The 26210-nt window shown below is 42.0% G+C and overlaps 1 protein-coding gene across 2 annotated transcripts; it reads right to left on the bottom strand.

Moving 5' to 3' along the window:
- Positions 1–1429: 1429 nt before the first annotated feature.
- traf7 (TNF receptor-associated factor 7) lies at positions 1430–19227 on the bottom strand. Of its 2 annotated transcripts, none has more exons than XM_019358349.2 (22): positions 19074–19227; positions 16511–16681; positions 16284–16335; positions 16017–16105; positions 15703–15819; positions 15447–15539; positions 14841–14874; positions 14521–14743; positions 14277–14411; positions 14001–14096; positions 13786–13907; positions 11989–12062; positions 11823–11871; positions 11438–11565; positions 11184–11266; positions 11040–11079; positions 10790–10906; positions 9590–9712; positions 5032–5151; positions 4622–4753; positions 3536–3655; positions 1430–3303 (listed from the first exon to the last, which is right to left on the bottom strand). In XM_019358349.2, the coding sequence occupies exons 2-22, from the start codon at positions 16622–16624 to the stop codon at positions 3289–3291; spliced, it is 2076 nt and encodes a 691-aa protein (XP_019213894.1). In that variant the 5' UTR covers positions 16625–16681; positions 19074–19227; the 3' UTR covers positions 1430–3288. The 2 variants fall into 2 exon arrangements, with proteins under 2 accessions (XP_019213894.1, XP_003446520.1); XM_003446472.5 differs by having other exon boundaries at positions 16017–16108.
- Positions 19228–26210: the final 6983 nt, after the last annotated feature.

Consider the following 26210-nt stretch of genomic DNA (forward strand, 5'->3'; position numbering starts at 1 on the left):
CCAGCTGACTCAAGCCTCCTCCTGCAAAGTGACACATTGCACACGAGTTGTGCACACCAGCACAGACTGATTGCAACATGTGTGAAGTCTGTCTGCGTTTATAAATTACACAGCGATTATCTGCAAACCTTGTTCAGTCTGCCTGAGAGCGATTGCAGGTTGGACTGTAATTTTTACAATTCTTTTATAGACACAGTTATGAGTGCCACCCCAGCTCACCCTTTATCCCCTAACCCAGGCCTCAAGGGCCGGTGTCCTGCAGGTTTTAGATGTCACCCTAGGTCAACACACCTGAATCAAATGATTAGTTCATTACCAGGCCTCTGGAGACATGTTGAGGAGGTAACTTTGGGGTCCTTAGGGACTAGTAAAAGCGCTATATAAATACAGGCCATTTACCATTTTAAATCAGCTGTGTTGGATCAAGGATCTGCAGGACACCTGCACTTGAGGCCTGGACATGCCTACCCCTGCCCTAACCCGACAGGTTTTTTCAACATTTCTTTAAACTATAGTAACTCTTGAACGGTTTGTGCAATCTAAAAATAAAAATCCTGATAGTTCCTGAAAGCAGCGAATCTGCGCTTTTCAGTGATATTAGAGTCATTAAGGTAATCCCAAGCGTCACAGCAGCCCCGGGAAGACGAAGGTTGAGAGCGAGTGCTATGGAGCTACACAGAAAAATGACATTATGTCAGACCTTTTTTTGGGGGGGGTTGTGTATTTGAAAATTATTTTATTTTTGTTGTGTTTTTAGCGTTTTATTGCATGTTTTTTTTATTCCATATATGATTGGTCATCCATCTGGAAACATACACTGTCCAGCCCTCTTCCAACACCTGAAAAACCAGGAATTTAAGGCTTGTACAGGCAGAGCACAGTGAGAGTTTTACAGTTCATAGTTCAAATTGGCTATTCTAAATCCTTTATTCATGTACATTCTGATCCTTATTCAGTAAAAACTGTAAAATCTTTTATTTCATTTGTGTTTTGCTGTTATTAGTCCCTGATTACAGTAAAGCAACACACCACATGTTGAAAGAAGTAGTCCTGAAAAAAGGTACATACTCTCAGCTGATTTTATGACACTTTTACAGCTAAAACAACTAAACAGGCAGCCTGCTTAACATTATAGGGGTTACACCCCTGCTGGTGAACACACTCATGCTCTTAGACCAAAGAGAAATGACCCCAAGGGAGACTGTGATATATGGTCAGTGTCTCCCTTTCTGCTCTAGTTACGACTCTGAACAATAACAAAAAGCGTTGCTGCGAAACACTGTAACAACAGTTTACATTAAACCCAAGTTTTTCATTTAATTTAGCAACAGAATGAAATAATATGATATGCAACTTTTTCCAAAAGGATTCCGATCATTTCCCCCTCAAGTCCTTTCGTGCTTTATTTCATCAAATAAACTAACGCTTCTCCAAGTGTACAACACTTTTATTGATCAACGACCAACTTAGGCTTACATGATTACAAGTATACAAGAAATCACTTAAAGTGTGACCAGTGAAGATGCTTCCTCTCTTCCCTTCCTCTGCCTCCCTCACCGAGGCTGCAGTCAAATAATTAAACACCCGTGAAACTCGGATTCAGTCTCTGAATCTCCCCGACTATCCTCACAGGAATATTTAAACCCTTTCGCTGTACTGTCAACCCAATATGGGTCCTTACACATCATTTAGGAAAGCACAGGCGCCTTCTCTGGAGTTTTCGTCGGGGTGGGAGTTAATGTTAATTGCAGTCAACTGTTTGTGTTACTCTGTGGTTCACTGTGGTCAGAGAGGAGGAGGGAGGGACATACAGAGGAGAGGAAAAGACATCATTACAGCTGTTCCTTATTTTTCATCCACACATATGGCACTCATTGAAACACTCATGTATAGACAATAACAGGCACGTGCATGCACGCAGGTCGTCCTTCTCGCTCCGCCCTGCAGGCCGGGGTGAGTCGTCCTATCTGTTATCTTACACGACTTTACAACCGTCAAGTTGCTCTCAATACATCTCCATCATGGCACAAATGTAAAACTAAATCTATAGATCTTTCTCTTAAAAGTCTTTGCTTCGTTAAAAAGTGTTTTTTGAAAGGCTGGTTTCACAACACTGGACTGGGTGACCACCAACGTCAAGCTTCAGCTGAAAGGGAGACGCTTTCTTCAATCTTGGACTGCTTAGAAATTGATTTATGATGCTACTCAGGCGAACACTGAGATCGGTTATCTGATGGAGTGTAAACGGAGCGTAAGCAGTAGAATCGTGTGCACTACCCGGTTCAGTTTTTACCTCGAGGTGCATCGCCGAGAAATCAGTGAAGCTAGTTTGAGGAAAAAAGTCGACATTTAAAAAAGGAAATAAAAAATGTGCAGGCTGGATTAACAAAAGTGCTGACTGCTGTGGCCCTGAAACATCAACATGTGGCTCAGGTTTCAAAAAAAGAAGAAGAAGGTGTCAGCCCAACATCTGGCAACAGTTAATGTGATTTATCAGCTCTGATTCTGTACATAATACTATATAATTCATAAATATATTATTTTTTATTGCACACAATGCCATAAACAAACATAATTTAACTTTATTAATTATAATTTCACTGTTTAACGGAAATAAACTGATATTTATTTAAGTATCAATTTACCTTTTTTATTTATTTTTTTTTAAACAGGATTAAAACTCTTGAGACTGAGAATCTCTTGCAGTTATTTTGTTAGTTGGCACTTTGGACAAACAGCTGCAGGAAGATGTTTGCACATGTGGAGTGCTGTTCTTGTGGTTTGCTAACCAGGCAGAGGGTTTGTCAAAACTATTAAAATGAAACATTCGGAGTTGTCGCACGCCGTGGATGCAAACCTTTGCCCAGAATAACGTCTTTTGCTCACTTATACAAGCTTAAATCATCGAGGACGTAGTAAACATACGGTATCTGCATGGTGTCTCCCCAGGGTAGTGAAGCCAGCCTTTAAACTCATTTAAACAGTATGTGTTGGGTATCATGGGTGAAGTTCGTCTGCAGCAGGCAGGACCATCGACTGTGTGAAAAAAAGCACAGCCGCAGGCCTCTCCACACCCTGCTCGGGTTAATGGAGTGCAGCATCCAGTCAGTCCAGTGTGGTGCAACCGTAAGGCAGCTTTGTCTTGCTGTGCCCTGTAATGCACAGGTGGATGAGGCCACTAAGGAGTGTGTAAATCACAATCAAAGAAATGCGTGCTGAGGCGGGGACTGCGTGGAAACGTTAACGGGAGGTGAAGTGGGCTGGACGCCTGTGGAGCCAACGGTTCGTTTAGCATGTCCACACCTGAGGGAGACGGGAAAAGACACAGTAAGACAGGAGACGCGCACAGGGATACATCGGCTTTCAGAATGACTAGAAAAAAGAAATATTTCTAATAATCTTATTTTGAAAACGCACAAGATGCTGGTAGAAGCAGAAAAAATGTGACACAGATGACATAAAGGGTAAAAAGGTGAACCGCTGATGCAGTGGGTGGGTTGAGCTCAGATTTAAGGGTGGGGGCGATCTGTCGTACCTTGACGGTGCTGTCGACAGCTCCGGAGAAGAGGCGCCCTCTAGAAACGGCGAGCGCTGTTACACTACCCTGGTGTCTCAGCAGAGTCTGGGTGCAGATCATGTTGTCCATGCTCCACACCTACAACACACAAACACAGCACTGCTGTCATGTTTGGCTGTGCACAGCGTGACTCGTAGGATGAGATGATGGGATGGTGTCGTCAGGGATTCCCAGGTCAGCGCTGAGTGAGGTGCAACCTGACGGCGTCAGATGGACCAAAGCATAACGTCCCAGAGGTGCTCTGTTGGATTTAGGTCAGGTGAGTGTGGGGGCCAGTCAGTGGTGTCAAGAACACCTGCCCACTAGTAAACCAACCACAGACGACTCAGATTAAATATAAATAAATAAAAAGTCTATAACCCTACAACCATCTGCAATCTTATTTGATCCTGTTAATCAATGTTCTATGCAGATCCTACAAAGATAAGTGTGCTTGTTATATGAAAAACAAAACTTAGTTTTCAGCTACACTCAGAGCACTGAAAATAGTTCCACTTTGATAAACCACAGTGCTTGTGAGTGTCACTTGCCTTTAACCAACTAATAAAACATCAAGTAAGTTAGAAACTACTGACATCTACAGTGTGAACTATCCCACTACCACCATGTCCGTCACAGGCCTGTCTCCCTTTATAACATCCTGTTTTCACACCGGGCAATCTTGTTTCCTTTCCTGTGAACTCACTCAGGCTCCGCCCATGCTGATCACAGCCTTGTATATATTTATTACATCGTTATTAACATCTTTGGGAAGAAAATAGTGTTTTTCTGAGCGGCAGCTGTTGCATCATATAGAGGGCATGGCTGACAGGGATGCTCTCAAGTTAGCTGATCAGCTGAGCGCAGTTGTGTCCATTACTTTCATTTTTTGACTTAAGCTAAACAAACGGATATGAGAGTGGGAGGAAAATATTTTACAAAATGTCAAACTATTCTTGTAATTCTGTGTAATGACACAAGGCACTAAAATGTTTTCCAGTAGAATGCATCCACCTCGACACACACACACACACACACACACACACACACACACACAGGACTCACCCTGAGGGAGCGGTCATAGGAAGCGCTGAACACTTTGGTCTGGTCGGGGGTGGAGATGACGGCCAGAGCGTAAACTGTCCCCACATGACCTGTCAGGGTCCGCACCTGCTCTTTAGACTCAATATCCCACACCTGGGGAGGACACACAAACATCACCATTACCACCATCCTTCCTCCTACATCATCATTACAAACACACACAGAAAGCAGCTTTGTAGCAATTTCCCCAGCTGGACTGCTTCAGGTCATATCAGATGGACTTGCTACAGTCTTTGTGATTGTAATCTGAACATTCACAGAAAAACCTATGCAACTATGAGATCAGTGTGTCCAACAGGATCAGTGACACAGGCTTGGCCACTGCCAAGAACGACAGAGGAAATGAAAGAGGAAATAAAACGGTTTCTTACGTGGATGAGGTTTTCATAGGTGCCACAGACGATGTGGTGGTTGGTGACAGCAATGGAGTAGACGCTGCCCCCACTGGTCTGCAGGACATGAACACACTCCAGAGAACGGATGTCCCAAATCTGACACACAGAGACAGAAAAGGGGAAGTTCATTTCAGAAAAAAGAAAAAGGGAGCGTGAGGGAATGTCCTTGACACCAGGGGAATGAACACAGCGCGCATACACGCACACTCGGTTATCAGCAGTGGAAAAAGTGAGTTACTCAGCAGCTGGAAGCCATCAATTTTCATCCCCATTGAATCACACAGTTTAACTGGCCAATTACAACACAGCACTGAAAACATTTAGGAAGCTGTAACCACAGTAATTCATAGATGACTCTGATCATTCATAAGTTATGAAAAACATGAAGTTTGTGTGGGTTGTGTAGTCAATGAGTCATGTTCACAGCGTACAGCACAACATGACTGACAGGAGAGCAGAGGAACATCCAGGAGTTATTCTGAATCCTCTATTTAAACTTGCTTTCAGTGATTTCCTAAGAGTACAGTTAACTAAGCATTACCAAAACACTGTTGTATAATCACTTTATAAACATCTGGCTAACAGGAAACATGATCTGGCTACCTCCTGAATACTGCACTCATTCTCCCATCACCTCTGATTTGATCTCCACTCGTCCTCCTTGTGGAAACATGCTGTTTTTATGCCATTAGAGGCCAATTCTCCCCCCCCTTTGCCTGTTATAGATTTAGATGTTTTCAAAAGCTCTCAAATAAAATGAAGAGAAATACAGTAAAAACATGCGGATAGATGACGAGAACTGTAGAAAACAACTCTGAAATATCACTTCAAGCCAAACCTTTCCCACCACGTCGAGTCACTTTAACTTTTGTTATTGCTATGTAAAAATAATCATGAATGCAGCTTTTTTCCAACATGAATCTGCCTCAATGCTCCACAGGGTCAGAGTAAACCTTTACCCATTACAGACTCATAAATGTCTTCAATGTTACGCTTCTAGAGACTTATTAACTCCAAATACAATATTCAATAATGATTCCACCTAGAAGCATGAATGGATTTTGGTGAAAGAAATGCCAAATGAATACAATGTGAGCATAACATCAAAGAGCTGAGCAAGGATTGAGTTTTTAAACTGGATAACTCATTTTTGTTGAACTGATTTCACTGCAGTTAATAAGGAGAGGGTGGCATTGTGATGCCACACAAAAAAGTCCTTTTTGTCTCAGTATTTTCAAACTGTCCCAAAAAAAAATAATACCACTGAATGATTCTACTTAAACTATATCTTGTTTCTGATCTGATCTTCTGATATCCAGGGATCAAACAGACCTTTGGGAACTTTGTAACCAGTCTGTGTCAAATGTATGAAACTGCCAAAATATTTAAAAGCTTAACCGTCACCAAATACTGCCAACATTTGTCAGAACAGTTTCTGTGGCAAACATTTTCTAAATGGCTCCTCCAGTTAAAGTGATGGCTAGAGACCAACTGCTCTGCTCACAGGCGTCACATAACGGAGCGCTGGCTACTTCATCTCTGCTTTCATCTCTCTTCCCTCATCCGTCGTTCTTCCACAGACACAGTCCTTCGTTCCTACAACCAGTCCCTCTCGCTTTGCTCTCTGTTCTCTCTTCAACGTCCCTGAGGTAGTCATTAGTGGCCAACTGCAGCAAGACAGTGAGACGCGAGCATACACAAACACACAACATGAAACAAGCCCAGACAGACACACACACAAACAGGCATTCCAAGTACTTTGAACAGTGAGGAAGTGAAAGAAGCAGACGCACAAACTTTTGTCAGTGAGAACATAACCGAGAGGATATACTCATGGATGCAGCTGTAACTGCACACGGGGGTTCAGTACTCTCACCAACACCCAGAGATGACAGAAAACAGAGCTGGAGACCTTGACCTAGCTCAACACACTAGCAGCAGCGCCTGCATTTAAACCGAAATGTATTTTTGGCTGTTCGTCCAGCTCTGCGTGTCCATCTTCCTCCGGATGTTTTTTTATTTTTACACATTGGCTCCAAATTATCAACCACCACCTTCCAAATCCCACTCAAATCTGTCCCTGCCAAACCTCTCCGCTCTGCCGCATCTCACGACCAAACTAAGAACATTTTGGATTACAACACGAAAAACAACCTGTGCCTAGAATAAGCATGCAGTAAGCTCTGATCTCCTACCTGTTGTTGCTATGTCAAACTTGCCATTTTAGCACAACACACATGTGCAAAGTGTAACAGCAACAGATTCAGTGCTGAAAATTCTGGAAAACAGACTTTACTGCAGGAAAAGTTGCTGTTGTTGTTGTTGTGATGCCACTAGCAGATTTCTACCAGCAAGTTATTGGTAACACTGTATAAAATTAGCTTCAGCTGACATTTTCAAGTTGACACGTTTTCTTTTAATACACTCTGAAATGTAAATTACTGATAAAACAGTGGAATTTATAAAGCTACAGCATTCAATTCATCTTAAATAGTTTGAAGGTTTTCTGCAGAGAGATGAGGATGAATAATAACCAGTGACTCTGGTAAAACATCACTGTTAGCCATTCTAGGCGCTCAAATGTAAACTTTCACAGCATTAAATAAAAAAAACACAGCTGCTAGCATAACCTGTAACCTGGAATAATATTACACTAAGTTAATGATGTGGGCGATAGGTTTAAACAGATAAACACAATTTAATTTTTCTAGTTTATTTTTTTAATTGTAAAGGAAAAAAACAAAAACAAAACATCACCACCCCACACAAAAAAATACATAAAATATAAAAAAAAAAATATAAAAAATATATAGTACTAAGAAATATTAAGACCAGCTGCTGTGAAAACAACAAATATTTTAGGAATCTGTCAAAAACTGTAAAAATTTAAGCAAAAAATGAAATAAAATTATTTATTAGACAAATGACAACCTGAATTCATGTTTTATACCTAAATTTAACAAACACACTGGACGCAGCTCCTGGTATCAATAGAATCAGGGCGTCCAAATTCGATGGGATCTTCAGAGAGGCGCATTCGCCACATCTGGAGGGGCTGAGGTTGTGCTGGGAGAAGGATCTGAGAATTCAGATTTCAGAGGATTGTTGGAAGAAGCTGGTTTCATCGTGGTATGATTGCTCACGCGAAGCACAATCTCAGCTTATCCAATTCAAGTTACTCCACAGAAATAACTGGACCCCCAGTAAGCTAGTCAGGCTGAATCTTGCTGACAATTACACCTGCTGGAAATGTCAGAAAGAAGCTGGGACAAATGACCATTTGTGGGACGGGATTATTAACCTTTTGAATGGTCTTTTTTATCTTAACCTTTCTAAGTCTCCAGCTTTGTGTGTCCTGGATCTGTTACCTGGCAGCATTATTCTCACTGGAAGACGGAGGCTATGGGTGTATTTGGCTTTCATGACAGGTTGCAGGATAATACTGAGGCACTGGAAGTCATCTAACCCCTGTTTTTTCAAGGAATGGACTGAACTAATGTCCAAAATGGCATTATATGAACGGGTTACGTACACAGTTAAGAGGAGAGAAGAAAATTTTAGGTCTGGGGTCCCTTTTTGCTGTACATAGACAATATGTCTTTTAGACAATGTGGTAAGTTGTTGTTGTTTTTTTCTTTTTCTTTGACAGATAGCAGAAGAAAGAAAATGTTTAATATAGCCAGTGGTCAAGGTCGTCTTTAGTTCCTAGGCACCTGTGTGTTTTGCCTCTTTGTTTTTGTTTTTTGTTGTTGTTTCCCAGTAGGTGATTTAGTATTTTGTTCCTTCTGGGTTTATTTTTCTTTTCTTTCCGTTTTTTTTCCTTGCTATTGTGCATTTCAGTTTGCTTATTTGCAAAAAACAAACCAAAGGACAGAGAGCTGACAATATTATTATCCCTGTAGTTTATGTTTGTATGGTTCTGTCTATCTAAAATGTGAATACAACAAACAAACACACACTGACACTGGACTTCTCTGAGAAGTCAGAAATGAATCAGGCACAACATTCAACATCAAAAACTATTTTTTCTGTTCAGGAGTTCATGTAAATAACTGTAATTTGGCATCTTAGCCAAAACAAAGTAATGCATGTTAATGATTTTCAATTGTTTTATTTGTGAATTAATGGATAACAACAATAATTATATTAAAAATATATTAATTATTTGTGAATATATCATTTTGATTAAAGAATGATTTTGCTGGTTGAACAAACGTCACAGACAAATAAAAAATGATTTTATTTATTGCCATTACTGTTTTGGGCAGCTGTGAAATAAACCTCACATTGTTTTGTGGTCGAATAAATTTGTTCGTACGTATCAAATTTAAACAAGGAAAACTTAGAGACAGTCTTGATGTTTAACATAACAGCACAAAGGAATCCAGATCCAGAAATCCTTCTGGCTCCAAGGACTCAGTTTGTGCATAAAGTGGAGGGAATTTTGCAGTCTCTGCTTTTTTATTTTGTTTGAATCATTTATAGCTGCTGAGTTATGATTGGACATAAGTAGGTAAAACAGGCCACATCTTACCTTGATGGTCTGATATGAGCCGCTGTACAGGTGGTTCTGGGAGGCCACCAGCGCTCGAACCCAGTGATTCAGTCCTGTCAGCTCCTTCTTTAGCTTCAGCTCCGTACCCACGATGTCCCAAACCTACACACATGCACATGAGAAGAAAATTCACTGAACTAACGGAAGAGAAAAAAAGTACTGGATTCAAAGATTCAAAGATAAAGTCAATAAAATTATAAAAATACCTGACGGTGAAAAAATATTAAACGTTTGGTAAAACATTTGTTTACCAGAGTAAAACATGGAAATTTTAAATACTCGACTCATTTTCAGCTTCACCTTCATCAACATACCACAAAAAGCTAGATTCTCACACTCACACACGGAAACAGCTGAGCTGGGGCAGATACAACGACTCGAAACACAGCAGCAAGTTCACTTCTGAGTGGCTCAAAACACAAATAAAACCCCCCAAAATGAAGGTTTTAGACTTAAAATCAAATCAGATTGAACTCTTTTGGCATGACCTTAAACAGGAGTTCATGCTGGAAATCCCCCCAACGTGGCTGAACTAAAACAATTCTGCAAAGAAGAGTGGGTCAAAACTCCTCCGCAGTCATATGAAGACAAATATCACAAACGCGAGATTGTCACAACCAGTTAATAAATTTAGAAGAGAAATGACTTTTTCACATTGTCCCAGGCAGTTTGTATAACTTTGTTTCGTTTAATAAATGAATTCTTCTTTTAAAAACTGCATTTTTTTATTTACTCTGGTCAACTTTTTCTAAAGCTAAAAACCATCTGATGATCTGAAACATGTTTAAAAACAAAACAAAACAAAACAAAACAAAACAAGAAATCAGAAAATCCATTTAAACAGCACTGCAGAGGTCAAAACATTCAAGTGTAATATGTCACTGAACTGATGTTGAGAAATACTGAGTGAAGGGGGCTGGAGTGGGGGGGAGGGAAAGCCTCAAGTAAGGAAAGTCCCTTGTGTGGGAGCACTGACATCACAGACATACAGCACCAATTCATCCTCTTCTTCTCTGTCACTAAAGGCTACAGTCCAAGTAGATTTATTTTTTCACATTTTCATTTTCTTTGCAGATGTCAGCTGTGCAGGATTTAGGCAAATCCATCTACTTTTACAGATTTCAAAACCATAAAATAATCCAACATACACTGTGTGAAATATGCTGCACATAACAGTACCTTGATGGCCTTGAGGGAGCCGCTGAACAACATGTTGTGGGAGGAGACCAGTGTGCATACAGGGTTGTCATGGGCACGGATAGTATTGACTTTCTGGAGCGTCTGAATGTCCCACACCTACGCAAGATGCACAGTTGGAGGGAAAATGCATGACACAAATAAATGGAGCTTCTAGAGATATGAAAACATTCCATCGTGAAATTTTATAAGCTTGGTCCTAAAAGAGGGAGGACGCAGATATGTTACTTACAATGATGGTGCAATCTGCAGAGCCACTGTATAGCCTGTTACTATGGAGAGGAAAAAATACAACTGAGTCATCCTCTGAGATTCCTGCAGCTGATAGAAATCTAATGATTACAACATGTGTGTTTGCATGTATGAATTATGTTACCCTTGGATACACAGAGCCAGCACGATGCCATCATGACCCTCCAGGGTTTTCTGACATTTGTAGGTGGTGCAGGTGTCCCACACCTTAGAGGAAGAGAAGCCATCACTTAGTATTTCTATGCATAACAACAACTATACAATTCCAAATTTCTACAAAACAGGGTTGTGTGTGGAAGTTGTCTGAATCTCTTTGGAAACAGGAGTGAGCAGGCAAAAATAGCACGTGTACAATAAATAAATGACTGTAGCCGTTACCTTAATTGTCTTATCAGAAGAGCCAGAGAAGAGCAGGTCTCCAGTGGAGTAGACACAGAGACACCAGACGGGACCCTGGTGGCCCACAAATGTCCCCTTACACTTGAAGATCTGCTGGGGGTCGTATGCTACACACAGGCAGAAAGACGGCATAGACTGGATTTGTATTTTTCATTGGAGAAACACAGTGTGAGGAAAATAACTGAAACAAGAGGTTAAAAACATGACTGAGGTGGATAAAGAAAAGGGAAATGGAAAAGCGTGAGTCGGGGGAGGAGGGAAATCCTGAGAGCTGGCAGGGCTACAACTTGAATTTCAGGTTAAAGCTTTCACAGATTTTCACCCAATGCTGAGAGGGGAAGAGTAAAGGCAAACAGACACTTACAGCCCAGGATTCCCATGTTGAGCCTGGCGTTGATGTGGGACAACTCATCCTGTAGGGACAAAGTAAGTATTTGTGTAATATTTCAAAACCTTATTAGTCACATAAACTCCAGTTCAATCATTCTGGCCACACACACACACACACACACACACACACACACACTTACGTTAAGCATAGAGGCATCTCTACGAAACTCCATCAGGTCTTCGCTGAGCTTGCTCTGGTTCTCATCCAGCACATCTGAAACACACGCAGACACACAAGGTCTTTAAGACGATGAGATAAACTTTAAAAAGCACAGCTAAAAGTTTACTATAATTATTAATTATGGATTGGTGCTGCAGCTGCAGTGATGTGGACACTGTACCGATCTGTTGTGGTGAAGAGGGAGCTGAGTGTAAAAGCGGTCGATTTACGTCCCTACCCTCAGCTATGGTCACGAGCTGTGGGTAGTGACTGAAAGAACAAGATTGCAGATACAAGCGGCAGAAATGGGCTTCCTCCGAAGGGTGGCTGGCCTCTCCCTCAGAGATAGGGCGAGAGGTTCAGCCATCCGGGAGGGAATCAGAGTAGAGCTGCTGCTCCTCCACATCGAAAGGAGCCAGTTGAGGTGGTTCGGGCATCTGACAAGGATGCCTCCTGGGCGCCTCCTAGGTGAGGTGTTCCATGCATGTCCCACTGGGAGGAGGCCCAGGACACGCTGGAGAGATATCTGGGCTGGCCTGGGAACGCCTTGGTGTTCCCCCAGACAAGCTGGAGGAGGTGGCTGGGGAGAGGGAGGTCTGGGCTTCTCTGCTTGGGCTGTTGCCCCCGCGAACCAACCCCGGATAAGCGGAAGAAGATGGATGGATGGATGGATATTAATTACCCAGGTTATGTGTCTCTTTTTATTTTAAGTCTGTGCTGCATTTTGCAAATCATAAAGTGCTACTGTCTTATATAGTTTCTCCATTACAGAGCATAGCATAAGGCAGCATTTGAGAGGGTCTTCTACTAGCTCCTAAAGGAGCAGTTACCTGTAGCAGCACGCCTACTCATTTAGTAGTTTTTAAATCTGTAGCCTTCAACCCTACCCACATCGAGTTAAGAGACAACACACACAGGGAGATGCACGTGATGCAGATTCTTAAAAGGCTCCAATTTTAACTCACACATGGCTGACACTCCATCATATCCAAGATCCAAGGGGTATGGGGATGCTATTCCCCATACCCCCCTTTCCTTTCCGGCCCAAAAACAACCCTGATATACACTGCACTTCTTCTGTCAGCAAGCTCCAAACTACAGCTGTTAATGGTTTGCTGTTATACATTGCAAGTGGTGGATGTTTATATTTATACAAACATCTTGGGGACACTGACCCATGATGGTGCAATGAATCGCCACTGGCAGCCATTACAAAGAAAGAAAGTAAACATCATTGGAGACGAGCTAAGACAGCTTGCTTCAGACGGAGGATGAACTAAGATGCTGCACACATGTATGGTATAAGATGAATACGAATTATTTTGAACTCCTACAAAAGCTCCAGTAAGACGAGCTCAAGAACAAAAAGATAGAACTAAAAATAATCCTAACAGGTCCATGCGACTTTGGAAACTGGCCTGACCAAAATAAAACTATTTACCAACAACTATAGTTCCACTTAAAGCCTTATTAGTAAATAAACTTTACTAAGTTGGAACTTCCCTTCAGACTGTGAAACATGCAGAGGAAGTATGAGCCAATATCTTCTTACTGAATCAAATCAAACACATTCTTTATATAAACTGTATAACTGAGGTACCATAGCACCTGTTTCATGACAGCTGCCTATACAGCATCACTGAGCCACATACAAACAGCCCACCTGTTCACTGAAGCTCAACTACATCTTGATCTAAGCATATAAATATGCAAATGATGTTGCTGAATGTTAGAAAAAGAGAACTGATTCTTAGTTCTGCTTTTCTGTGCATCTCACCAAATTTAAGCTCCAGGTTTTTCTCTAGTTGATCCAACTTCTCAGATAATTTCCCCAACATGGAGCGTAGGAAAGCGATGTCTTGGTCCTTCTGAGCCAGAGTGAGCTGCATCTCATGGAATCTAAGCAGTCAAAAGTCAGAAGTCACATTAGGACCGATGGAGAGGTTAACAGAAACGGTTCAGCACAACAAAAGTCTGGATATCTGAGCTCACCTGTCATCAGTTTGCTGCAGAAACTCCTTGAGGCCCTCAAATTTACAGACCTCCAGGTGTGTTTCATATGTGTCCTGGTTGCCTATGAATGTGCAGCTGTTGGCAAGGAGACAAGATGGAGATTACTGACAAGTATAACAGAGCAAATATGAATACAGTAAAGTAACAGTGCCAATGGAAAAAGCAAGAAATAATTTCATAGAATGAACAAAATATGCTGGATAAGAAATGGAGAAAGTTGAAAATAAGACATCAAAGCACTGTTTTTAGGATTACCCATATTTGGAGTGTGGACATTTGATGTGTTCACATTCTTTGAGGTGAGCCTCCAGGTTCATGGTGAGCAACGGCGGGCAGGAGGGGTTGTTGGGACATCGCACGGGCCTGTAGTCACAGCTGGCCTCATGTTCTCTGCAAACAGAGATGTTGGGGTGATGAAAGCAGAAAATGTTTCTTAACAGGATACAAATAGACTATACAGCTCTTCGTTTCACTTTAGATTTCAGAAATGTTTCCTTACTTGCGTGTAGATAGTTTGATTGTGAACGGGCAGCCCAGTGGGTCCACCTCGTAGGCTCCAGGTTTCCCGGCCACTGAGGTGTTGGAGGCTGTGGCGCCGGCCGTGCTGCTGCCTACAGCCCTGCAGCCGTATTTACAGTGGATGAAGAGCTCTCCGATCTGCTCGGCTACTGCGATGTTGTTCACCACAACCGTTAACTTAGCTGCATCCACAGGGCACTTATCTGCAAGGAGCACAAATATTAATTAGGTAGGGTTAAAATCGAGTAAACTTCAAAAATGTACTGCAATAAATGTCTGTTACACATTTTTTAGGGTTACCTGAAGTCAAGGCACATCGTCTGCAGAAAGTGTGCTGCAGAAAGAGGAACTTAGAGTTAGTTTAGTTTTATTGTGGTTTAAAACATCTGGATATTTGGTGAGCCCTGCCCGTCACAGATGCATCTTATAATGAGTGGCAGATTTTCTGATTTACTGCACTTAGCCACCAGGGATTTACATTCACTTCTACTAGTGCATTTAAAATAACCTAGAATATTGTGGAAATGCGTTTGGTTTTTTTAGTACTTCATTAAAAAGGGTAAATATCCACATAGTCTTTTTATTCCAATTCACATTTTTCAAAAATCCAGTAACTCAGGCACTGGATGTGCCCTGTATGATCCCCTTTCTCAAACAGTCCTTTGTCATCACCATTTATTTATTTGACAGCTGGATATCAACAGCATGTCAGTTTTAGCACTTTTTCAGAGTCACAATCAAACGTAAGCTTTAGAGGAAACCGAGCACAAATGTGATGAAATTCGTTGGAGGTTTTTACAAGCTGTTGGACAAACTATGAAAAAAAAAAAAAAAAAATGGGAAAAACTTTCAAAGCACAGGCAGATGGACAGAAAGAAAAAGATTACAAGTTAAAAGAAGACTCACCCCACACGTGGTGATGACGGGGTCCTTGAAGACGTTGCAACACAGCTGGCAGCAAAGTTTGACTGAAGGCTGCTCGGCAAAGACCTGCGGCTCCTGCTCACACACATAAACTTGTGTTAATTTACTCAGACTGTGTGCGACTTCAACTCCAAAACTGTGCTCTGTCTGTCTGTGTACATCTCTAAATGTACTGCAAGGCATCTGTTTATATTTGCTTCCATATATGTAGAATAAATATAAGTGCCGGCTGCCATACCGTGTCCTCCTCCTCTTCGTGCAGAGAGAAAGTGGAGCGCAAGGACATGTTGGACTCGGAATGGAGAGATCGGACTGAGATAGCCGAATCTGACCTCCGAGGAGTACCGATGGGAGGCTGAGGAAGGGAAAAGAAGCAGCGGGTAAGAAGAGGTCATCATAAACAAATCCCACACTAACAGTATCACAGCAAATCCTCATGCGTGCAAATATGAAAAAGATGCAGAGCATGAAAACATTTTATGTTTTAGTCCAATAAATGATCACTTTGACTAGGTTTTTATGAACTGGATGTTGAGTTGGATGCGTGCTCACCATTCCATCGTCATCATCACGGGGGGAGTAGGTCAGAGTACTTGAGGAGGAAGGAGTCCGTCTGTGTTGCTTGTAAGTGCTGGAACCTTCTGCTGAAAAAAGAAAGGGAATACTCAGAGGATAGAACACTATAATAAAACAAGCGCTTTGGGTGCCTTGAAAAGCGCTATATAAATCCAATCCATTATTATTATTATTATTATTATAAAACAAAAGAACTTCAGTGACATCAAGCAAACAGGCAGTGGTGTGGTAATTATGTGTCACCTTTAGCTCCAGCAGCTGAGAAAGTTGGAGCGAATGAGGCCTCCATCCTGCTCTGCAGTGAAGAAAGATGCACAGATGGAATAGCTCAGAGTCAAAGTTTCAGTTTATTTTAAATTAAAACAAAAGCTGTGATGGGAATACATTGCATCTCATAAGTACAATGAGTAATAGTGTACAATGAATAATAATCCCGTTACATGATTCAAATTTCTGCAATAGTCTCTCACCCCGTTGCCAGAGTCTGCTGAGGGGCTGGAGGGGCTGCTGGGGATGGTTGCTGTGCTAGCTATCGCTGCTCCTCCGGAGTATCGGTTGTAACGAGGAGTCTTACCACTGCTCATAACCCAAAGCACTCAGAATATGTGAGGAAAGACTAGCAGCTAGCTGGACTGCTAGGCCTAGGAAGAGGTAAAAGGACAAGGAGGGTATTAGCGTGACACATACTGTAAAAACGATATCAGGTGGTATGGTTATTTCCCTCCGACCAACACTACAGAAGTCCGAGTAAAAAGAGCTTAAGCACGTAATGCTTGCTTTAAGTTAGAGTTGTGTTTTAACACAGGAAAAAAAATTAAAAATAAAAGCCACACGCCCACAGTTGGCTCGAGGAATGCCAGCAACTGCCAGAAGCTACAGCACAGCTTTAATCTACATGAGAGGCAACGCAGTGAAAAAGAAACGAAACAGTGGAGTTACTGTTGTTAAGGAGATGTTTGACCTACTTGACTGGCCTCAAGCACAACAACAAAATCAAACATAATTATTTCAATTCACGGAAAAGATGACGTTTATGAAGAAGTTTTATGTTTTAGTCTGTTGAATCCGAATATCCAGAAAACGAATCCAGCAATAACAGGAAGTTCAAAGTTCAGTCATTCATTAATTAACTGGTTAAATTAAAAACAAAAACTCTAAAGTTCTAATGTTTCCTTTCTGTTAGTACTGTGTCGTTTGTCTCATTCACAAATATACACACAAAAAACTCCTCAGGTACCCCCAGACTGAAATCTGAGGCCCAACTGATCTTACTGAGAGGATACAAAGTAATGTGAAATTTTTTTAATGTCATTACAGGATTTCCTATCTTTCTGTGAACAAACCCTGGCCTCTTGCTGCTTTACAAGAAAGCTTTTCAGTTTTGGTTCTGACTGATTTTCAGACCATTAAAAAATTAATGACTCATTAAAAAAGTAGATGTCAGCTTGCAGTGGACTTATGCTTATTTTCATCCCCCCCCCTTCTTTTGACACACCTTTCTACTGATTGTGCTTTGTGGCTGAGATGACCATATTAGGAAATTTGCTCCAATGACATCATACAGAGCCAAGAGTAGAAAAAAACTCAAGCCGGAGCTTTTGTTTCCCAAGGATTTCTTGCATATATCCTATCCATATTTCAAAGGAGCATCCAATTTTGTAATTATTTATATCTTATTTTTTTGGCCACAGCAGATTATCTTTCTCCAGCTCACTATATCCCTAGCAACCTCCTCTGTCACATCAACCCTCTCCGTGTCCTTCTCGTGAACCTGCTCTGAAGCCTCCTTGTTATGCTTCCAACTGGCAGCTCAATCTTGATTATCTTATTCCCAATATATCCACTATCCCTCCTCTTCACATGTCCAAACCATCTCAGCCTTGCCTTACTAACTTAATCTCCAAACTGCTAACCTAAGCTGCCACTCTGATACAATCATTTCTAATCCTGTCCATCCTGCTCACTCCCAATAAAAATCCTAACATCTTCAATTTTGCCACCTTCAGCCCAGACTCCTGTCTTTTGTCAGTCCCACCATCTCCAAACCAGCCTTCACAGCAGCTCTCTCTACCATATTGTAAACCTTACCTTCCACTCTTGCTATTATTGCTGTCTTACATATGAAGACAGAAAAAAATAAGGTAAAACATAAAAGGTTGTGTTTATTGACAAAGTGAAATAATTATAAGTCTCTTAACTGGGAGAGTAAAACTGCATCAGCCAGCAGCAGATCAGCAGAGGAAGTTTAAAATTCTACATTCTACTTTCTATAGAAAGTACACATGCAGATAGTTAGCAAACAATAGCAAATCTCTGATCCTTCTACCTTGTTAAAAGTAGTGCTCCTCCAAAGATATACACAGAGTCCAATTTATTCGTGTGCTAAACTTGTGAAAAAGTGCTCAACATCTGCAAACCGTCAAACCAAGGGGAGGAGTGAGGGAGGCATAGAGAGAGGGAGCAAAACAAGCACAATGGGGAGAGGGGGACGAGACAGCCAAAAAACCAGTGACCCGGATAACTAGCTAATGATGCAAACGGAAAGGTATGCGGTCTGTGGGCTGCAGAGTCTGCCAGTGAACCTATTCAGGAGCTGTACTCGCTGTCATAAGCCCGGAGATTCCCGTAAAAAAAAAGGGGGGGCGGAACACGAACACACACACACACACACACACACACACACACACAAAACGGAACAAAGTTAAAGACAGCTAGCTGGCTAAATGCTTAAACGCGAAATATATAAGCGAATAGGCGTAAAGCGCGAGTTTCCTACTATAAAAGAAAACTGTCTACAACCGTGTCTGCCTGCAGTCATGTTGTCAACAACCATGTAAACCGCGACAATTGCTAAGCTTAAGTATCTTCTTTGCTAGCTTAACTTAGCTTATGTTACATTTTCATTAGCAATCACTGCGACTAACAGTCTGTGGCAAAAAAAACTAAAAACAACGGTCGAACAATCCGCGCTATTTTGTATTTAGCAAGAAAATTATTACAAAAAAGTCGTTTTGGCTTAGTTTGTAGACTTACCATTATATCTGTTTAACAACAGCGCAGCTCCAATTCTCTAGACGAATTCTGAAATCTTCCTCTTTGCCTCACATACACACGGCTCAAGATACCGCAGTGTGTTCTGGGACATGTAGTCGAACTCGTACCGCGTTCTCTTCACCAGTATACTTTTCTCCGCTGTTAGACTATACCACCCACAATGCACCTCGCGCACCTGCCATTGGACTTGGTGCTGTCAGTAAAATTCCGCAAACCAACTGGGAAGTGCGTTATTCCCAAATATATCCACAGTCTGACGGGTTCAGCCTCGTATTGGTTCCTGACCGACACGGACACGGAGCGGCCACCATCACGTAATACGTGCAGGGCACGTGGAGGGTGGTCTGATGCGGAGAGATATTAAAGTGTAAAATTATGTTACAAATGCTGTGATTTCTCGGGAAATGGGGACATTTGGAACACATGAGCTTATTTCCATCATATTGCGCCACTCTCATAGACAACTTATTCCGGCCCGGGCATTTTGACTAGAGACTGGCCCACCAGGTATTATAGGAAAAACCATAAAGCCTATGAATGAAAACAAACTCTGTTGTCACAGTGATGTACACCGTCTTGTTGGTATATATGTATCAGTCTAATAAACTTAAACCTACACCATCCTCCCTATTCTGGTATTCTAAACAGTACCCGAAAGTAGACTGCTTGGTCGAATTAACCTCCTGAACTATCTACAACACGCGGTGAAAACCTGAAATTAAGACAGAGAAGACTAGAGGTGAGACATGATCATTACTGATTACTGATGACAGATTTAGATATATTTTCATAAACCATTCATTTACCACATCAATAAACAGCATGGCAGGGCAAAGTATTTTTTCTAACATGGCAACCTTTAAAAAGTGAAAGGAGACAGAAAGAGGTGAGAAAGAATAAAACTTCATTGACTTTTTGATGGCATTTTACACACAGTACTGGTACAGAATCTAGAAAATGTGGGAAAATAGTGGCATCATATACAGTACTTAGCTACTTCTGAAGAAATTATGATGGGACCCTGAAAAAAAATTACTACGTACAAAAATGGATTTCTATACATTTTACATCAGATGAAAACGTTTGTTGTAAGATTCAGATAATTATTTAATAAAAGCTAGACATTTTAAATGAGAATTAGAAAGAAAAAGTATTTCTTTGTGCCCTCCTTTCCCTGTTAATGGAGGGGGAGAGAATGAGAGGAGAAGAGGCAGCTGTGCAGCAAAGACACAGAATAACTCCAGCTTTGTGTCTTTTTCATTGTAGCTGAAGTCCGGGACAAACTGTGTTCCTTTTCACCTCAATACGAAACGCGCAATATTTTCTCTGAATACGAGACGATTCCGTTTTTTACGGGACGGTTGGAAACTCTAATAACTAACCTTATAAATAAGATAAAACAAGTTCAGCATCAATAAAATCATAGTACCCGCCCAGCAGTATATAAACTCCGTCATGCTAGCTAGCACGCAGTACGAGTTATTGTGACTGACTGTAAAAAGTCAGCATAACGAAAATAAACTCCACCTAAACTTGGTTTATATCTGACCCAGATAGACTGCAGGTCATAACTTCTTACCTGAAGTTCAGTTCACCGCCTCGTGTTTCTGCTCCTCCTGCCAATTGAGTTATTTTTACACATCTCCCAGCATCTGGCCAATCCACCACCTTTCAGTGTTTATACCGTTACGGGAAAAAAAAACAAACAAAAAAACCCCCATCAGCCCATAAAAACGAAAAATCACCATCGGGATGGTGATGCCCGATGGCCAGTCCAGCTATGTGGCCAGTCCAGCTATGCTTCCAGGCACGTTAGTCACACATTGAAACAGACTGACGTGCAGAGGTACAAGGCAGCCCAGGCAGAGAAATGTTGCTTTTAGACTTTGCGACTCGTTTTATTTCTCTATCTGATAAGAAAACTATTCAATCAGATAGTTATTTGTGGTGAATGAAATACGGTTACAGTTTCACGAAGTTTTAAGCACCAAATCCGAAATCCACGAACTACAATATTAAAATCACAGATTCTTCATTACTTTATACAGAAAAGCTTGACGTGGTATGCAAAAAACAACAACAAAAACCCCCAAATACAAATAAACGAACAAAAAGTTTTGTAACTGTCAGTTTCCTTTTAAAATTCTTAGTGTGAACAACATTACACAAACAACCACGTGCGCGCACATATTCGAACGCCTCGATCCCTTGTGATTCGGTAACTTTGCTTTGATCCTTCCTGACGTGGCAACTTTGCTTTGATCCCAAAACCCATAAATAGGAGCGCTCACCTATTATACTTTATGGCTTGACATTGACCTGACAGCGACTAAAACCCTTTCGAGAAGTTTTGAGAGCATTTTCTGACAGAAACCAAAACAAGTTCAGTTTTGTTTCTAAACCAATTCAGAAAACAAACAGACATATTACACCATGTCAGCCAACCCATCCTTCGGCTCAGATGAGCGTAAAAAATCTGAAGGGACCATTTTGGGAGATCACCACATGGTAGAGTCTTTCCTTGGAGAAGGAGGCTTCGGTGTTGTAACCAGGTGTCGCAATACAAAAAACAACCAAATTGTGGCTATTAAAGTCAACAAGAGCGACCCTGAAATTCTGCAACAGGCAAAACAGGAAATTTTCATCCTGGAGCAGCTGCAACGCTTGGATCCAGACAGGTGCAACATTGTTGAATGGCACGGCTATTTCCTCGATGGAGAGCGTATTTGCTTAAATTTTGAACTCCTCGATCAAAGCCTGTGGGACTACATAGGGGACTGGAATAACCAGGGTCTCCCAATAAGAGAACTCAGGCCAATTTTGCATCAGATCGCAAATGCTCTGTTCCACCTGGGTTCTGTGGGAATAGTGCATGCTGACCTCAAACCTGCCAACATAATGGTTGTGAATCGCCACGAGTCTCCCATCAAAGTCAAACTTATAGACTTTGGCCTCGCATGTAACACTTCTGCAGTGATTACTGGTGACCGTGTGGGGACGGTTGGTTATTGTGCACCCGAGGTTATGCTTGGCATTCCATATGATGAAGCAATTGACATGTGGGCTCTGGGGCTGGTAGCTGTGGAGCTTGCTACAGGGGTGCCTCTCTATCCTGGGGAAGACGATTATGATGTTTTGAAATTCATAATTGAAACTCAGGGTCAGCTACCAGATCATCTTCTAGAGTCTGGCTTGTACACTGATTGCTATTTCATCGAAGATAACTACTACGAACAGCGCTGGACATTTAAGACCAAAGAACAATTTCAATACGAGACAAATTATCAATCCAAGGAAACTCGATATATAAAACTTAAGCGTCTCGATGACCTCGAACAACTACTGAAGGTAAGGCGAGGACCTGAAAATGGCCAACCATTATTTGTCAGGCTAATCAAACAGATGTTGGCCTTGGATGCAAATCAGCGCATAACACCCTCGGAGGTTCTGAAGCATCCCTTTTTCAACACTGGCCTCTCAGGAGTGCCCCCTGTACTGACATGAATAGCACAGGGGGAGAAACCTTGTGGTCTCTCAGCAGCCTTCAAGCTGGAAAAGTCAAGGATCGCAAAAATTCAACTGCAGTTTCCAAAACTCAGTTGAATATCCTCAAAAGGACATGTCAACACCTCAGCCAACCCATCTTCCTCTGAAGATGATCTTGAATATATCTGAAGGGACCATTTTGGGAGATCACCACATGGTAGAGTCTTTCCTTGGAGAAGGAGGCTTCGGTGTTGTAACCAGGTGTCGCAATACAAAAAACAACCAAATTGTGGCTATTAAAGTCAACAAGAGCGACCCTGAAATTCTGCAACAGGCAAAACAGGAAATTTTCATCCTGGAGCAGCTGCAACGCTTGGATCCAGACAGGTGCAACATTGTTGAATGGCACGGCTATTTCTCGATGGAGAGCGTATTTGCTTAAATTTTGAACTCCTCGATCAAGCCTGTGGGACTACATAGGGACTGGAATAACCAGGGTCTCCCAATAAGAGAACTCAGGCCAATTTTGCATCAGATCGCAAATGCTCTGTTCCACCTGGGTTCTGTGGGAAAGTGCATGCTGACCTCAAACCTGCCAACATAATGGTTGTGAATCGCCATGAGTCTCCCATCAAAGTCAAACTTATAGACTTTGGCCTCGCATGTAACACTTCTGCAGTGATTACTGGTGACCGTGTGGGGACGGTTGGTTATTGTGCACCCGAGGTTATGCTTGGCATTCCATATGATGAAGCAATTGACATGTGGGCTCTGGGGCTGGTAGCTGTGGAGCTTGCTACAGGGGTGCCTCTCTATCCTGGGAAGACGATTATGATGTTTTGAAATTCATAATTGAAACTCAGGGTCAGCTACCAGATCATCTTCTAGAGTCTGGCTTGTACACTGATTGCTATTTCATCGAAGATAACTACTACGAACAGCGCTGGACATTTAAGACCAAAGAACAATTTCAATACGAGACAAATTATCAATCCAAGGAAACTCGATATATAAAACTTAAGCGTCTCGATGACCTCGAACAACTACTGAAGGTAAGGCGAGGACCTGAAAATGGCCAACCATTATTTGTCAGGCTAATCAAACAGATGTTGGCCTTGGATGCAAATCAGCGCATAACACCCTCGGAGGTTCTGAAGCATCCCTTTTTCAACACTGGCCTCTCAAGGAGTGCCCCCTGTACTGACATGAATAGCACAGGGGGAGAAAACCTTGTGGTCTCTCAGCAGCCTTCAAGCTGGAAAAGTCAAGGATCGCAAAAATTCAACTGCAGTTTCCAAAACTCAGTTGAATATCCTCAAAAAGGACATGTCAACACCTCAGCCAACCCATCTTCCTCTGAAGATGATCTTGATATATCTGAAGGGACCATTTTGGGAGATCACCACATGGTAGAGTCTTTCCTTGGAGAAGGAGGCTTCGGTGTTGTAACCAGGTGTCGCAATACAAAAAACAACCAAATTGTGGCTATTAAAGTCAACAAGAGCGACCCTGAAATTCTGCAACAGGCAAAACAGGAAATTTTCATCCTGGAGCAGCTGCAACGCTTGGATCCAGACAGGTGCAACATTGTTGAATGGCACGGCTATTTCCTCGATGGAGAGCGTATTTGCTTAAATTTTGAACTCCTCGATCAAAGCCTGTGGGACTACATAGGGGACTGGAATAACCAGGGTCTCCCAATAAGAGAACTCAGGCCAATTTTGCATCAGATCGCAAATGCTCTGTTCCACCTGGGTTCTGTGGGAATAGTGCATGCTGACCTCAAACCTGCCAACATAATGGTTGTGAATCGCCATGAGTCTCCCATCAAAGTCAAACTTATAGACTTTGGCCTCGCATGTAACACTTCTGCAGTGATTACTGGTGACCGTGTGGGACGGTTGGTTATTGTGCACCCGAGGTTATGCTTGGCATTCCATATGATGAAGCAATGACATGTGGGCTCTGGGGCTGGTAGCTGTGGAGCTTGCTACAGGGGTGCCTCTCTATCCTGGGGAAGACGATTATGATGTTTTGAAATTCATAATTGAAACTCAGGGTCAGCTACCAGATCATCTTCTAGAGTCTGGCTTGTACACTGATTGCTATTTCATCGAAGATAACTACTACGAACAGCGCTGGACATTTAAGACCAAAACAATTTCAATACGAGACAAATTATCAATCCAAGGAAACTCGATATATAAAACTTAAGCGTCTCGATGACCTCGAACAACTACTGAAGGTAAGGCGAGGACCTGAAAATGGCCAACCATTATTTGTCAGGCTAATCAAACAGATGTGGCCTTGGATGCAAATCAGCGCATAACACCCTCGGGTTCTGAAGCATCCCTTTTTCAACACTGGCCTCTCAAGGAGTGCCCCTGTACTGACATGAATAGCACAGGGGGAGAAAACCTTGTGGTCTCTCAGCAGCCTTCAAGCTGGAAAAGTCAAGGATCGCAAAAATTCAACTGCAGTTTCCAAAACTCAGTTGAATATCCTCAAAAAGGACATGTCAACACCTCAGCCAACCCATCTTCCTCTGAAGATGATCTTGATATATCTGAAGGGACCATTTTGGGAGATCACCACATGGTAGAGTCTTTCCTTGGAGAAGGAGGCTTCGGTGTTGTAACCAGGTGTCGCAATACAAAAAACAACCAAATGTGGCTATTAAAGTCAACAAGAGCGACCCTGAAATTCTGCAACAGGCAAAACAGGAAACTTTCATCCTGGAGCAGCTGCAACGCTTGGATCCAGACAGGTGCAACATTGTTGAATGGAACGGCTATTCCTCGATGGAGAGCGTATTTGCTAAATTTTGAACTCCTCGATCAAAGCCTGTGGGACTACATAGGGGCTGGAATAACCAGGGTCTCCCAATAAGAGAACTCAGGCCAATTTTGCATCAGATCGCAAATGCTCTGTTCCACCTGGGTTCTGTGGGAATAGTGCATGCTGACCTCAAACCTGCCAACATAATGGTTGTGAATCGCCATGAGTCTCCCATCAAAGTCAAACTTATAGACTTTGGCCTCGCATGTAACACTTCTGCAGTGATTACTGGTGACCGTGTGGGACGGTTGGTTATTGTGCACCCGAGGTTATGCTTGGCATTCCATATGATGAAGCAATTGACATGTGGGCTCTGGGGCTGGTAGCTGTGGAGCTTGCTACAGGGGTGCCTCTCTATCCTGGGGAAGACGATTATGATGTTTTGAAATTCATAATTGAAACTCAGGGTCAGCTACCAGATCATCTTCTAGAGTCTGGCTTGTACACTGATTGCTATTTCATCGAAGATAACTACTACGAACAGCGCTGGACATTTAAGACCAAAGAACAATTTCAATACGAGACAAATTATCAATCCAAGGAAACTCGATATATAAAACTTAAGCGTCTCGATGACCTCGAACAACTACTGAAGGTAAGGCGAGGACCTGAAAATGGCCAACCATTATTTGTCAGGCTAATCAAACAGATGTTGGCCTTGGATGCAAATCAGCGCATAACACCCTCGGAGGTTCTGAAGCATCCCTTTTTCAACACTGGCCTCTCAAGGAGTCCCCTGTACTGACATGAATAGCACAGGGGGAGAAAACCTTGTGGTCTCTCAGCAGCCTT

The sequence above is a fragment of the Oreochromis niloticus genome, linkage group LG4 (assembly GCF_001858045.2).
Source record: "Oreochromis niloticus isolate F11D_XX linkage group LG4, O_niloticus_UMD_NMBU, whole genome shotgun sequence".
Taxonomy (NCBI): Eukaryota; Metazoa; Chordata; class Actinopteri; order Cichliformes; family Cichlidae; genus Oreochromis; species Oreochromis niloticus.

What these genes read in the sequence shown, in the direction of transcription:
- traf7 (XM_003446472.5), bottom strand. Translation starts at nt 16,624, where the DNA reads ATGAGCAGTGGTAAGACTCCTCGTTACAACCGATACTCCGGAGGAGCA. An exon ending in ACGATGTGCCTTGACTTCAG is followed by an intron (nt 14,744 to 14,840) that starts GTAACCCTAAAA and finishes TGCTCCTTGCAG; the next exon opens with ATAAGTGCCCTGTGGATGCA. An exon ending in CCTATGAAAACCTCATCCAC is followed by an intron (nt 4,754 to 5,031) that starts GTAAGAAACCGT and finishes TGTCCTCCCCAG; the next exon opens with GTGTGGGATATTGAGTCTAA.